The 17,080-nt window shown below is 35.3% G+C and overlaps 1 protein-coding gene across 1 annotated transcript in view; it reads right to left on the bottom strand.

Annotated features, from left to right (window-relative positions):
- The window catches only part of BRWD3 (bromodomain and WD repeat domain containing 3), a 160,128-nt gene that overhangs the window by 134,727 nt on the left and 8,321 nt on the right, over positions 1-17,080 (bottom strand). Inside the window, exons 5-6 of the mRNA XM_005700591.3 lie at positions 11,714-11,864; positions 9,963-10,061 (exon numbers count right to left, since the gene is read on the bottom strand). Coding sequence (XP_005700648.2) covers positions 9,963-10,061; positions 11,714-11,864 — 250 coding nt within the window. The remainder of the gene's footprint in view (positions 1-9,962; positions 10,062-11,713; positions 11,865-17,080) is intronic.

Genomic DNA, 17,080 nt, shown 5'->3' with positions numbered 1-17,080 from the left:
CCTCCCTCTTGTCCAAAGGCCTTCCATGGTCCCTCAGGAGTACACTCCCTCCCTATGAGTCAATAAATCTGATTTTGTCAGACTACAGGCTTGTTCCTGGTGGTCTCCATCTAATGAGACCTTAACAAGGTAAGTTATTTTGAATTACCCTACACATTCAGCAGTTTAGTACTGGCAAAAGCCCTCTCCACTCCAAAACAAAAAAATTCATGAACCTAAACCTGAAAATCATTAAGCACAAGAAACTTCACTTCCAATAAAGATGAACAACACACTGAATTCTACTCCTTATATCACAGGAAATATCAGTGGTGCTAAGAGATAATAATGTTTAACCAAAACCAGGTAACTACTCTGTGCGACCCTATGGACTGTAGCCTGCCAGGCTCCTCTGTCCATGGGCTTCTCCAGGCAACAACACTGGTGTGAGGTGCCATGTTCTCCTCCAGGATCTTCCCGACCCAGGAATCAAACCCATGTCTCATACATCTCCTGCATTGGCAGGCAGATCCTTTACCACGAGGGCCACCTGGGAAGCCTGGTAACTACTATATCTGCTAGAAAAAAACACTGTATCTTCAACTTGGCATTAAGTTCGAGATAGCAGACTCTAATATGTTGTCCTGCTTATTTAACTTATATGCAGAGTACATCATGAGAAACGCTGGGCTGGAAGAAGCACAAGCTGGAATCAAGATTGCCAGGAGACATATCAATAACCTCAGATATGCAGATGACACCACCCTTATGGCAGAAAGTGAAGAGGAACTAAAAAGCCTCTTGATGAAAGTGAAAGAGGAGAGTGAAAAAGTTGGCTTAAAGCTCAAGAGTCAGAAAACTAAGATCATGGCATCTGCTCCCATCACTTCATGGGAAATAGATGTGGAAACAGTGTCAGACTTTATTTTGGGGGGTTCCAAAATTACTGCAGATGGTGATTGCAGCCATGAAATTAAAAGACGCTTATTCCTTGGAAGGAAAGTTATGACCAACTTAGATAGCATATTCAAAAGCAGAGACATTTCTTTGCCAACAAAGGCCCATCTAGTCAAGGCTATGGTTTTTTGAGGGGTCACGTATGGATGTGAGAGTTGGACTGTGAAGAAATCTGAGCACCGAAGAACTGATGCTTTTGAACTGTGGTGTTGGAGAAGACTCTTGAGAGTCCCTTGGACTGCAAGGAGATCCAACCAGTCCATTCTGAAGGAGATCAGTCCTGGGTGTTCTTTGGAAGGACTGATGCTAAAGCTGAAACTCCAATACTTTGGCCACCTCATGTGAAGAGTTGACTCATTGGAAAAGACTCTGATGCTGGGAGGGACTGGGGGGCAGGAGAAGAGGGGACAACAGAAGATGAGATGGCTGGATGGCATCACCGACTCGATGGACATGAGTTTGGGTGAACTCCGGGAGTTGGTGATGGACAGGGAGGCCTGGCATGCTGCTATTCATGTGTTCGCAAAGAGTCGGACACGACTGAGCGACTGAACTGAACTGAATATGATGCCTAGAGCATCAAGAAGAAATGTTTTAAAATCCAGTAAAACAACTTCGTAACAGTAAAGCAAAGTTGTGACCTTGTAGGAAATAGTAGCTATACATCTACCTAAAGACAAACCTCAGGAACGTGGGGGTAGGGTAGAAGATGAAACAGAGAGAAGCCTGGTTTCAGCAAAAGCTTAAGACAATCAAAACAGTAAAAGGCTCAGGCAGTAACTGCTAACCAAATAAAAGACTTAAGGCTTTATACACACAAGGTAGAAAAGATTATTGTTCACAGATCAGGCTCCTTATACTACACCCATCAACAACATCTTCAAATACAGTTTTTCAGAAAACAAGCCTTATTTAAAGAGGGCTAAAATATTCTTGGATTAGTCTTTTCTCTTTTACAAAAAAAGTCACATGATTAACATTTATAGTTATATATTTTAATTTTAATTAGAAAATAGAATAATAGCATATATACCACTTTCTGATTGGTTAAAATGTAGTTCAACATATTAATCAGCTCCTTTAAACAGAGAGGACTATAACAAACCAAGGAAATACTCTGTCAAAAACATCAGACTTCCCTGGTTGTACAATGGATAAGAATCCACCTGCCAGTGCAGGTGACATGGGTTTGATCTCAGGACCAGGAAGGAAGATCCCACATGTCACGGAACAACTGTACCAAAACTACTAAGCCCACAAAACTCTAGAGCCCGTGAACCACCCAAGTGCCATAGCTACTGAACTCTGTGCTCTCTAGGGACCTGAGAGCTGCAACCACTGAAGCCCATGTGCTTACAGCCTGTCTTTCACAAGAGAAGCCACTGCAATGAAAAGTCCGTGCACTACAATGAAGAGTATCCCCCACTCCTTGCAACTAGAGAAAGCCACACACAGCAACAGAGACCTAGCACAATCAAAATAGATAAATAATTTTAAAATGTATACATAAGAAAAGAACATTGGAAATTGACTCATGAAATTCAGTGTCAACTCAAGATTTAAAATGACTAGTAGTGTTTTCTGTGTGAAGCTTGGTTTGGGACTTCCCAAAATAGCTCTGCATGCATGAGTGCCTGGTAAGTCACTTCAGTAGAGTCCAACTCTTTTGTGACCCTATAGACTGTAGCCTCTCAGGCTCCTCTGTCCATGGAATTCTCCAGGCAAGAACACTGAAGTTGGTTGCATGACCTCCTCTAGAGTATCTTCCCAACCCAAAGATCTCGAATTCATGCCTCTTAGGTCTCCTGCATTGGCTGGTGGGTTCTTTACCTCTAGAACCAACTGGGAAGCAAATTAACATTAAGTCTCAAAAGAAGCCAGGGGAAAAAAAAGAAAGAAAAATGAATTTTAATAAAATCTGAAAACTGTAGTAGAAGCACAACAGAACTATTTGTTTCATGGATTTGATGCTACTATGAATCAAATTAGGTCTCTGAAACCTTAATCACATACAGTAACAGCTTTACAGTCTTTAAGGCTGATGCCATTCCCACCCCCTTAACACCCATCCACAGTACAATTTAAATAAAACTAGTAAGTCCTAAGGCTATTGGTATTCATGGTCACTGAATGTCTTATTGCTAGATAATATTAAGATATGGCAAAGAAACAGTATTTCTCATTCCATTCAGCCTTTCTGCAAAGTTCTAAATCTTCATTTTACTATATTCTTCTAAACCATTTCGTTTGATTTGGTTATTATACACAGACGTTTTAGACTGCCTTGTCTTCCAACTAAACGAATCTATAACTGTTTCCAACTTCCCTTTGTGAACTATAAATATAAAACTCTATTTCTATAAAGTACTGAGTAAAATGTATATAACAAGTACTAAAAGACCCTTTTAGAACACTTTGATGTATGTTGAAAGAAAATGCTAAATGACAAAGAATGATAAGGAAAGGAAAAAACTGTCCATAACAAAATTAAACAGAAACTCTTTTTTCATTATACTTTACATGATCATACTAAGACAATAAAACCTATTTTCCTTCAAATAAAATAAATAAAATTATTTGCCCTAATATTAATACAACATTGATTCCAGAAATGGATATGAGGGGCTAGAAACTCACACAAGCTATAAAAAACCATAAAAATGCCTTTAAAAGGGATGCTTCCATTTCCATGTAACAGCAATTATAGCACTTCCATTCATTTAATATTTAGCGAGGACTCACAATGTAGAACATACAAAAAGACTGAGTTTATATTCCACTTCTAATCACTTGCAGGTGTGACAAGAATCCCTTGCTCCTCTCTAGATATTAAAAAAAAAGGTAAAAACTTTAGAAGCAACTTGCTTCATGAACAATTATCAAGCACAAAAAGGAGGAAGGTGAAGTGGGGGAAGCAAGCAACAAACAGCAAGGCTTAGCCGAAGAGTGATCCATGGGCAAGAGACAAAAACTACATAAAATCAGAGGAAGGATGAGAAATATTCCTGGCAGAAACCCTGTCACCTCAGCCAAATAAGGCATAAATTAGACTCCTTTCTTTCAATTTATATTTACATATTAAGACAAGGCAGATTTCCCACCTCCAAGTGAATTCTGGCTTTAAGTGTGACATATAACCATACAATGGCCAATAAGTCAAGAGCCAATCAATGCTAAATGGAAGCTTATGAAAACAAATAAATATTAATTTGTCTATAGAGTTAATGTAAGTCTCCTGAGCTGTGCAAGGTATAAATTACAGGCCTACTATGCAAATTATAGGACACTGCTATATGTCAACTGTACTAAAGATAAAAGGGGTAAAACAAGAAAAGGTTTAGAGTGTTACTGCATCATACTCTTCACTCAGTTTAGAAATACAAGAATGTACATTTGTTCCTTGGGTATTATATTAAGCCACAAACTAAAATGAACAAGCTATCTTGCTGCCATTTCTATAATTTTATGAAAACTGTTCAGAATGTGATAATTAGGACAATTTCTGAAATCTTTACCATGATGGGTAATAACTATAATACTAGTTCTTCCAAATATCCATTTTGAACAGACATGAAACAGATTTTTAAAATTATTTCTGTACTGAAAAACTAGCTCATAGCAGATTTGTGTTGGTGTGAAATTATATTTTCAAATTTTAGCATGACCACTACAGTTTCCAAGACAACTACTAATTTTTAAAAGGATAAAGAAGTAAAAACACGTAGTGACTAGAGTACAAGATCTCAAACAATACTACAAATATTAATTACACATGCCCCAAGATTTCTTTGAGTGGCATTACGTATTAATACTGTTTTGAACAAAAAAGGACTCACAGACATAGGAAACTTATGAATACTTAAAGGGATAGTGGACAGGAAGGGAGAAAAATTAGGAGATTGGGATTAACCTATATATACTGCTATTTATAAAATAGATTAAATAAGGACATACTATATAGCACAGGGAACTATATTCAGTATCTTAACCTATAATAGAAAAGAATCTGAGAAGTAGATAAATATACATATAACTGAATCACTTTGCTACACACCTGAAACTAACACAACATTATAAATTAACTATACTTCAATTTTTAAAAAAAAGTTAAAAAAGATTAAGACAGCGACTTAATATGAAAAAAAATACTATTTTTAATTCAGTTCAAGTTTCTTCCTCTGATTTAATTTGACACAAAGCAAAATCAACTTGATTAGTTGAAGCATACAGCTAATGAGGTAGAATGACTGGAGCTTAGACCTATAATAATGTAAATACAGGCACTGTCCCTGCCCTAAAGGAATCTGGAAATGTACTCCTGGTACACTTAAGTCACATACATTTAAAGTACTACATTTGTTAGCCTGAAGAGCATGTGGGAAGTAACTCCTAAATTTCATTCCATGCTCCCTCCCCTCCATTTCATTAAATTACTAAATATTGTTGCTAACTGCACAGAAGATGGAAACATTTGAATACATAATCCAATATAGTAGAGAGTCCAGATAAGGTCAAAATTTCTTGGATTTGGCGAAAGACAACTGTAAAACTCTGACTGGAAAAAAAAGCGGCACAATGTGATTTTTAAAGTGAATTAGTAAATTCATAATAGGAAAAGTTAAAAGTCAGCTTCTAAGTACAAAAATTGGAAACACTCCAGGTTAAGTATGTAGAATGAATATTAGTCATAGATTATTAACAAATTATGCACCTATCCAAAGGCTGCTTACTGGTTCCCACATAGGTCTAGATATGCACTGTCCATTAGCTATATGTGCTTACAGAACGTCAAATTACTTAAAATTTCACAAAATTAAAAACTTAGGGGCTTTCCTGGTGGTACAGTGGTAAAAAATTCTCCTTCTAATGCAGGGGACACTGGTTCTATACCTGGTCCAGGAAGATCCCACATGCTGCGGAGCAACTAAGCCCATGTGCTATACCTACTGAGCTTGTGCTCCACAACAAGAGAAGCCACTGCAATGAGAAGGCTGCACATTGCAAATAGAGAAAAGTCTGCCAAAAAAATAACTAAAATTAAAAAGAAAAACTTAGACCTCAGATACAATAGCCACATGTGACTAGTGGCTACTGTTTCAGATATCACAGGATAGAACATCTCCATTATCACTGAAAGTTCTATTGTACAGCACTATTCTACATAAAAGGTCAGTTAAAATGAGTGCCAAGAAATGACTAGTAAAATTCTAACATTACTGAATAAAATTGTAAATGTGGGACATATCTATTTACAATAAAAATTCTAAAGAAAGTTGGAATAGAAGGGAACATTCTCAACCTGATAAAGAACATCTATAATCATACTTAATGGTGAGATTGCCCACTTTCCCTATAAGATCAGCAACAAGGCAAGGACATCCAGTTTCATCACTTCAATTCACCAGTGTACTTCAGGTACTAGCAGTTCAATGCCAAAAAAAAAAAAAAAAAAAAAAAAACAAAAAACCACACTATAAAGCAAACAAGATTAGAAAGGATAAATTAAACCTGTTTTTACTTGCAGACAACATGATCATCCATATAGAGAATCCCAAAGAATCTCAAAAAAATAGAGGCTATTTGATGTAGTTAGTGGAATTGTAGATTTAGTGATATATATACACACATACATATATATGTATATTTTCTATTTACTGAAAACTGAAATTTTAAAATATAGAATTTAAAATATCATCAGAAACCCAGGAAGTTCTTAGGGAAAAATTTCATCACAAAACATTGCTGTGAGAAATTTAAAAAGATCTAAATAAATGGAGAATTATACTATGTTCCTGGAATTGAAGGCTCAATGTTGCTAAGATATTAATTTTCCCAAAATTCATCTATAGCTTCAAAGTAATCCCAAACAAAATCTGTCACTTTTTTTAATAGAAATTGATACTCTAATTCTAAAATTATACCTTGCTAGTAGAACACAGAATGAGATAGCTACTTTTGAAATAAATTGACAGTGTCTTAAAATTAAACATGCACTTACCATATGATCCAATAATCCACTACCTAGCTATTTACCCAGAAAAATGAAAATAGATGTTCATGGAACAATGTGTACAAGTATATTTATAGGCCTTTATTTATAACAGCCAAAATACGCAACCCAAATGTCCATCAACTGATGAATGAACAAACAGACTGTAGTATATCCATACAACAGAATACAACTTGGTGAAATGATATGCATGAATCAGAAGAATTCGGTCTAAGCGAAATCAAACAAGCACAATAGGCTACATACTGTATAATTCCATTAAGATGACATTCTAAATTAGGCAAAAGTACAGTGATAGAGATTAGTGGTTTCTAGGTATTGAGGAATAGGGACTGACTCTAAGGAGGCACGATAGAAATTTAAGGAGTGATACAAATGTTCCATATTTGTATTGTGCTAGTGGTGGTTATATAAATGTATACATTTGTCAAAACTCATTGAACTGCACATTTAAAAAGGCAGAACTTGGGAATTCCCTGGTGGTCCAGTGGTTAGGACTCAACTTTCACTGCCAGCCAGGTTCAATTCCTGGTTGTGGAACTAAGATTCCACAAGCCTCATGGCAGGGACTAAAAGAAAAAAAGGGTAGAACTTTTTTTATGTGAATCATACATACACCGTAATGTACTTGACTTAAAAAAAAAAAGTTAATATGGCTAATTCTCAATCTTTTGAGTGCTGTAAGTGCAGATCTATTACAAAGTACTGGTAACATCTGTTGGTTCTGGTTTGTTTTTTGGGCTGGGATTGAACCAGGACCTTGGCAGTGACAGCACAAAGTCCTGACCACTGGACTGTCAGGGAACGCCCCATGAAATGGTTCAGAAATAAACGAAAGACAAGCAGTGTAATGTATGCCAGCCACATACTTCTCTGGGCTATGGATTTTTCTTCTGTAAATAGGGGTTTACAATCCAGTTTCCCAAATTTGTTACCAGGAAACTTTCAGAATGTTACAGGGAGAATGATTTCCACCATCAAATTACTTAGATAATGTTCTCCCAAAGATAATTCACAATGCATTTTAGTATATGAGCAGTCCTACATGTAGTCATTTTTTTCCCATATTTTTTTTTAAACTCAGTGTTTTTCACATTTACTTGACCAAGATAAGAAATAATATTAATAAAAGATCTTTCTCATGCTAAGATTCTTTTATAAAACCTTTAAGACTTACTTTCATGATTAAGCTTTATTTACATGGGGGAACTATAAAACTGATTTAAAAGTAGCTATGGAAAACTATACCCCACCATGAGAAAACTATTTCACAGGACAAATTTTAAAAGATCTCCTATTCATCTTATTTACTTTCCTAGTCAACTCCCTTGATTTTTTATCAGGTTCTGAATTCTAAATATGTTGAACTTAAGTATCTTGACTAGTACATACTACATGAAAACATATCATATTTGAACTATCTCTATTCTAATAGCTCCTCCCCAAATAACATGGCGAATTTAAGAATGTGAAAGCATCAATGACAGGGACACTAAAATTCCTAAGCAATTAACATTATGAATAACAAAGTGATTAAATCAATGTAATTAGTGTAAAAAACCAACAAAAGTTCAAATGCATATGTGCAGTATTAGAATTTTTTAAAAGAAAAGAAAATAATAAAGAAATATTGAAAACCTAATACTCTAAAGACTGCTCTTCAGGACTTCACATGTGACCACTGAAGGAAGCATAAAGCATATAAACAATATTGATAGTATGGCTAAAACTATTATATCATCTGAATATAATACATGAATAATAAAAGCTATCTCAATTTATTCAATCAATTAACTATCAATAAAGCTTAAGGGAAAAGTGAACACCAGAAAATTCTGGATAGTGAACAAACTACCCCGGAAAATGAAAAAAAGTGTTAAAAACACCATGTCAAATTAGACCGAACCTAGCAGTCTACTTTTTCTGGAAAAACCCAGGCTATCAAAGAATACTGTTGGCAATATAGATCAAAGAATCCAAAATTACCTTAATAATGCTTATGAATCTTTTATCAATGACTTCATCTAAATATTTTAAAAATTATTTCTAGTCTAAATTTATTTAACCTCTTTGGGTAAATAAATTCTATAAGCTAATTATGCATTCTTATTTTTCAATTTGAATTTAAGGCATACTCTCTAGGCACTAGGCACTAAATAAAGTAATTTAATTTTTCAGAAGACTGAGAAAATAGGAAAAGAGTGGCAGTTACTCATCTATCTGCTTGGTTCTATACAGTCTTTGTAAGAATTAACGTTAGTATAAACGGTTTTGTTAGCTAGATCTTCTCAGGAAACACTACTAGCATTTCTTTACAATGTTTTGGCCAGAGATGACCCAGGATAATATAAAAAGGACATATGAATTTCAGTAAACTACATATGGGAAGGGTGATATTTCCTTCTTTTAATAAAGATAAAACTTATTACATCATTATAAGTTTGGCAAGCAAATATAAGAAAAACGTATTTTTATTTCCTTCTAAAATCTGTGTTTATATAGTTCCCTGTAAAATCTTTGAGCTTGGCACAGAAATATGTAAATACACTTCCATATGGCTAAAAACACCTGAAGTATATAAAAAAGGAAATGCTTCTGCTAAGAAGAAAGAAAAAGACAGGAGAGGAGAGAAGTGGAAGGGGGAGGGGAGGATGGGAGAGGCAGAGAGGGGAGAGGGGGAAGGGGGATAGGGAGGGGAAGGGGAGAGGAGAGAAAAAGGAGGGGTCTTAAGAGGGAGGGGAGGGAGGGGGAGAGGAGGGAAAAAAGAAGGGAGGATGATGGGGGGAGGGGAAGAAAGAAAATGAATTTTAAAAAGTCACCTTTCACAAAACTATGATTATATTTGCTTTAAGTAAAAATGCTTTAAAAAAATTCTGGGCCAACCATGAAACACCTCAAAATGTAAGCAGTTCATTTACATTTCAAATTTAATTCTGGTACCTATTTTTGGCTTTATAATGAGTTGAGGAAGGAACAAATCAAGACTGTGTTTATAACTCACATGGACATTACTCACCCACATTTGGAGGTTTCACATAATTTACAGGTAGTTCTGGAGGTCTGCCTCTATGTAGAGCTGCAAAAGCAGAGCCATTCCATAGTGTACTCTTACAGTCTATACAGAAAGATACAAACATTAGTCAAGGCATAGAATATTTTTTAAACTGCACCTCAGAGGCAAATGTCTATTTTCAATTTCATTACTATTAAAACCACAATAAGAAAATAACATATACATGTTTAAACATGCTATAATCTATATTATGGCAGGTAAACAAATACCAATGCCTTCATGTTATCATCAGGATATTTTATTTTTTGTGCTGATCTAGAATCAAAGCTCTTATTATACATATATTTGAATCTTCTGTAAATGTCATTGATTAATAAGGTTTTAAGTTTATATTGGTCTCCTTCTGGATCTTTAGGCTTACACATGTTTACTCATATAAAACTGTATAAGCAAGGAAATGAATACAGCACAAGTATGCCAGGTAAAGTTCAGAAATTTATACTTTGTATATGCTCATGTTATGGAGTGACTGCCAGTACTGTAATAGGTAACAACACTACGTATCAGATGAAAACTGAGTAAAAATAGTTGTGTTTTTGTCTTTAATGTTTATGTCAAAATTCAAGCAAATATGAAATATTCCTAATAATTCAACTTTGAAACAAAAGTATTCTACTAATCTCCCAAAAGATGTCAAGCTAACTGAATTGAAGAATTTCCTTAAATTATAAAATGAGATAATAAAAAACTGGTATCATTTATGCAACCATTTATTTATCTTTGTGAATTAGGATTTTTAAAAACATTTGCTAAAAAAGCAAAACAGAAATAAACTGGTTGCTAGATAGACCTGAAATATTTAATTCACTAAGGCATCCTTAACATCTAATTACACATTTTTATGTTCAGAAAATTCTATCTATATAATTTACATACTGGGGTTCCATGTAAAACTTTGGGGAGGACTTCCCTGGTAGTCCAGTGGTTAAGAATCCATCTGCCAATGCAGGGGACACAGATTCAATCCCTGATCCAGGAAGATTCCACATGCCATAGGGCAACTAAGCCTGTGTACCACAACTACTGAGCTCACATGCCACAGCTACTGAAGTCCTAGAGCCTAGAGGCTGTGCTCCCCAACAAGAGAAGCCACTGTAATAAGAAGCCCAAGCACCAAAACTAAAGAGGAGCCCCTGTTCACTGCAACTAGAGAAAGTCTGCACACAGCAACAAAGACCCAGTGCAGCCATAAATCAATTTATAAATTAAAAAAACAACTTTGGGGAAAATCTGTAAAAGATTGAAAAACATTGGAGTAGAGAAACTTATTGAAAAATGATGGATTGATACTTTTGTTTAAATATCTTTAAATATAAACATCTTAACAGATCATAAATTTACCTGTTATGAAATACTCCTTGTGATTAGAATATCAGGAGTCAAAGATTAAGAACATCAAAATGTAATGAAAGAATATTTTACACATTGATACTGTACTAATCAGAGCAGCGATCTTTTGAGATTTCTATTCCACAGGATTACAAAGAGATTTTCTATTCTTTACCTCTACAGTATTCACTGTTTTACAGAAAAGGGCTCCATTTAGGCCTCTAGAAATTTACTTGTACACTAGGAAAATAAAAACAAGATTGGCAAGATAAGAAACACTAGAATAAAATTAGTATTTAGAAAAGCCTGGGTACATTTCATTCACATGAAAATATTCCTTTCTCTAAAAACTATAAAAATCTTACCTTTGGCATCCCTTAACAGAGACTGCCGACCAACACCGAGTAATGTCTGTACCCCAGGAACACTCTGAGGGATCTCCTTATCTAGTAAGGGACCAATCCGCTCACAAATTTTAAGGAGGTAGTCTGGAGGAATGTGTGCATTGGCTGCCACCTAAAAAGCATAAATAAAATACAGGAAAACAAATTTGTTTTAAAAACATTACCAACCTGCTCCAACGTGGAACAAACTCAGCCATTAAAAAGAATTCACTTGAATCAGTTCTAATGAGGTGGATGAAACTGGAGCCTATTATACAGAATGAAGTAAGCCAGAAAGAAAAATACCAATATGGTATACTAACACATATATATGGAATTTAGAAAGACGGTAACGATAACCCTGTATGCGAGACAGCAAAAGAGATATAGATGTATAGAACAGGCTTTTGGACTCTGCGGGAGAGGGAGAGGATGGGATGATTTGGGAGAATGGCATTGAAACACGTATAATATCATATATGAAATGAATCGCCAGTCCAGGTTCGATGCATGATACTGGATGCTTGAGGCTGGTGCACTGGGATGACCCAGAGGGATGGTACAGGGGGTGGGGGTGGGGAAGGAGGGAGGGGGTTCAGGATGGGGAACACGTGTATACCTGTGGCGGATTCATGCTGATGTATGGCAAAACCAATACAATATTGTAAAGTAATTAACCTCCAATTAAAATAAATTTATATTTAAAAATAAATAAATAAAGTACACAACAAGGAAAATAACATTTTAAATATTTAATACTTCAACCAAATTTAGGAAACAGCCACAAAGAATTAAGCACCATTTAAGCAAATATTAACATGTAAATGACAAGGCAGTTTAACTTACTTTTACATGTTTTGATTAAATCATTTGCTTAGCTGTTAATCTTATACAAAAAAGTGTTACAAAACAGCAAAAATGAGCATGTCTAAAACCCAAAGAAGTACAAAGATGATGGCTAAATTCTACTAGTACTTGATCATCAGTGATAAACTGATCAAGAATCGGAGAATCTAGATTCTATATAAATGATAAGAATGCAAAGTTATTACTTCCATAAAACTCCCACTTAAGCCCCTTTAGGATTAACAGTACATATTTGCTTAATTAAAGCAGCACTCTTTCCCTAAAAAAGCTAACTGGTTTTCAAAAGAGTATAAAATTAATGATAATTTTATATACCATGTTCTAAACAACTAAGCTATGTACTCAAAATTCAATGCAACAACTCATTTTTAAAACACAATTTTTGAAGATGGTTAACAAATGCAGACAGGAATGAGACAACAAAACAACAAAAGTGGTTTCCATTTTTTATCTAAGCTAGTGTTAAAGTTACTGATGTGTTTCACCAATACCTAATTATTAAAACAGTAAACAGAGTAAACTAGAATATTAAAAATCCTTAGACAAAAAGAACATCTACATTCTCATCTTGACAAAAGGTCCTAAAATCTATATATATAGTGCTATATATATAAACACATATGTGTCTGTGTGTACCTGCCATCACATAGGACACACATCAATATATTACCACCAAATCAAGAACAATATAGTGCAAAAGGTAATTTTGTAAATCATCCTTAATGATCACCAGCACAAGAGATTTTGTGTGTTCTTGATAAATATTGGTTCACTGAATCAATGAATAAATGAAAACCAAAGTCTACTTATAAGCAATATCAGAAGAATTCACAGAGGAAAAATGTTTCTCCTATCAGATTGTTTTCTTAGGAAACACAGGTTGAAGAACTACAATCCAACATGTACGTAGGATCTGGGGATAAGTGATCTACTATGACTTTTTAAAATTACTTATTGCCAATTATCTTTTACAAGCCCCCTCAAAAAACTTTTTTTTTTTTTTTTTTTGCCACATGACATGACATGTGGGATCTTAGTTCCAGACCTGGGATAGAAACCATGCCTCCTGCAGTGGAAGTATTAACCACTGGACCATCGGAGAAGCCCCCACAAACCAATTTTGATCTACCCAAATCACTGGGGCCTGCGCAACTGTCATGGTGGTCAGGAAGAATGGCAACTTAATCTGATCACTTTTCATTTGCATCTGGATTGGGACAAAGGATCAAGCAAATTCTTTCAGTTATTTCACACAACTCTAGTTGTGTTTCTAAGCAATTAACTACATAGAACTAAAATAATACAAGTAATATTGAAGTCAAAGCAGGTGATGATTCAATTTAAAAGCCTTTTTTTTTGTTACCTAGAGCCTGGTGGGCTGCCGTCTATGGGGTCGCACAGAGTCAGACACGACTGAAGCGACTTAGCAGCAGCAGAGACACTGATGGGCTTCCCTTAAAGAATCCACCTCCCGCAATGCGGAAGACCTGGGTTGGAGACCTGGGTTTGATCTCTGGGTTGGGAAGATCCCCTGGAGAAGAGAAAGGCTACCCACTCCAGTATTCTGGCCTGGAGAATTCCATGGACTGTATAGTCCATGGGGTCACAAAGAGTCAGACACAACTGAGCGACTTTCCCTTTTCAGAGACACTGATATCCTAGAATCCTAGTTTGTAATTCATCCTCTCCACAAGAGGGCATTCCTAAATAAGCCTACACACAAATATAATTAGTACTCCCAAAAATATATACATCACAAAGAAAAAAGCCTTAAAATACAGCATATTAACATCTATAATAGTTTGTGCCTTTTTCCCAAAAAAACTGTCTTGTGTAAACTGGGCTTCTGTTAACATTTTCCACCAAGTAAATGTTACAAAGCTTTACACATGATGGTAGTTGATGTCTTCAGTGGAATTTTCTACTCTATCAATTTTCTTTTTTTCATTTCATTACCATCTCAAGAGTTACAAAAAGCTAACTACCCTAGAACTTGTAATATACGGTAATATATACCCAGAAAATAGGCGTTCTCTGATATGAATTTTTAGAATTACCATCTTATAGAAACCTGTCAGATTAATGTCTTTTTTACGATTATATAAATTTTATTAAGAATCAAGCAGCAAGAAAAGGACAAATAAATATAATCTTACTTCAAAAAACCCTTACTACTTAAAGTTGAATATTTCAACAATTATGTCTTAAACTGAAATCTTAGGCCCTCTGGCTACTTCATTTTATAAAAACAATGATGTTTAGGGACTTCCCTGATGGTCCAGTGGCTAAGACTCTAGACTCCAGGTTTGACAGTTGGTCAGAGGACTAGTTCTCACATGCCACAACTAAGAGTTTGAATGCTGCAACTAAAGATCCCACATGCAGCAACAAAGATCAAAGATCCAGCATGCTGCAACTAAGACAGATGTGTGTGTACACCCAAATAAATAATGAAAACAAATTTTTAAAAAAATGATGTTTGATTTTCAGGTGTGTGTGTATGTGTATGTGCGTGCGCACACAGGTGTGCACGTGCATGCTCATTTCTGTCTGACTCTTTGTGACCCTGTGGACTGTAGCCTGCGAGGCTACTCTGTCCATGGAATTTTCCAGCCAAGAATACTGGAATGAGTTGCCATTTTCTCCTCTAGGGGATCGTCCCAACCCACGGATTGAACCTACACCTCTTGTGTGTGTCTCCTGCATTAGCAGGTGGATTCTTTACCATTTGTACCAACAATTATATAAACTTTTTATCATTTCCTCAGTAATTATTTTAAAACACAGAATCATTCATTAAGCAACTAAAACAAGGTCTACTCTCAAATTCTCCCCCTTGAAAATTTGCATTATAAACTATTAATTTTTTTCACAAGTTTGCTTTTCACCCTATACAACAGAAAAATTACTCAACTTCTAGGCAGTCCCATTCAAAAATTCATTCCTCTAAAATCAATAAAAATTTGATTATAAAACAGTACTAGAGGAACACAGATTCTATCAACACAATGGCAATAACAATATTTTTGAGTTTGAACATGTTTTCCTCCTTTAAATAAAATTAGCAGGCTTCCAGACTTTATCAGCACAGTTTTTGCAATAATAGTTTCTTCTAAATCAAACTTCAGGACTTTTAAGTGGTATAAACGTTTACTTCAACCCATGTTCTTTGATTAAAGCTGGAATTTCTTAAAGGTGGTCTTTTTAAACTTAAGAACTCTTATCTACACTCAGTAATTATATTTCTAAGTTCTTTTAAAAATTCTATATTAGAATTACATGTGAATATAATGCAATATATAATAAAATATAATATCAAAAGTATATATTAAAATATTCTATGAAATTAATGCCTTATTAAAAGTCATTTTTTGATTAAAACTCAAAGCATTCTAATTTCAATTATTTAACCAAATTTCTCTTTCTGGAATATAATGACCAACAAGTAACAGAACAAGTACTTTCAGATTGGAAGAACAAAACCATTCTCTAAAAACACAGTTCAAGAGTATAATACAAACTTCTGTATTATTTTGCAAAAAAAACTCCAAGGAGTTAAATTATAAAACTTTTGAACTGGAAGAATCCTTATATATAATTAACTTAATTCCACATCTGAGTAGGAAAAACAAATTCAGAGAAGTGATGTCCAATGGTTACAATGAATGGATAGCAATCTGGGTCTCTCTGTCCACTGTCATTTCTATTACTGCCTCATTAAGGCAACTGAAAAATAAAGGTAATTAACACAAAGACTGCAAAAAATTAAAACTAACAAAAATATAAATTAAAACTAAAAAAATAAATCTGAATGCTGCTAAGTCACTTCAGTCGTGTCCAACTCTGTGCAACCCCATAGACGGCAACCCACCAAGCTCCCCTTGTCCCTGGGATTCTCCAGGCAAGAACACTGGAGTGGGTTGCCATTGCCTTCTCCAATGCATGAAAGTGAAAAGTGAAGGTGAAGTCTCTCAGTCGGGTCCGACTCTTTGTGACCCCATGGATTGCAGCCTACCAGGCTCCTCCATCCATGGAATTTTCCAGGCAAGAGTACTGGAGTGGGGTGCCATTGCCTTCTCCAATAAATCTGAATAAACTGAAAGAAATTAAATGAAAGCTAGATTATAAATAAACCTTAAAAGGAAGACTGGCTGACCTAAAGAGCAAATCTAACAACTGAAATTACCACACTTCAGAATCATTATGACAACTGAGAAGACCAGAGAAATTCTACTAGTCATAATTAGTTAAAAGAATCCAGTTGGGCACTGAATAAAACATTTGCTTGCTAAGTCACTTCAGTCGTGTCTGACTGTGTGCGACCCCATCGACGGTAGCCCACCAGGCTCCCCCTTCCCTGGGATTCTCCAGGCAAGAACACTGGAGTGGGTTGCCATTTCCTTCTCCAATGCATGAAAGTGAAAAGTGAAAGTGAAGTCGCTCAGTCGTGTCCAACTCTTCGCGACCCCATGGACTGCAGCT

Source organism: Capra hircus (genome assembly GCF_001704415.2).
Source record: "Capra hircus breed San Clemente chromosome X unlocalized genomic scaffold, ASM170441v1, whole genome shotgun sequence".
Taxonomy (NCBI): Eukaryota; Metazoa; Chordata; class Mammalia; order Artiodactyla; family Bovidae; genus Capra; species Capra hircus.
The sequence above is the reverse complement of the archived record's forward strand: the minus strand, read 5'-3'. Positions and strand labels throughout refer to the sequence as shown.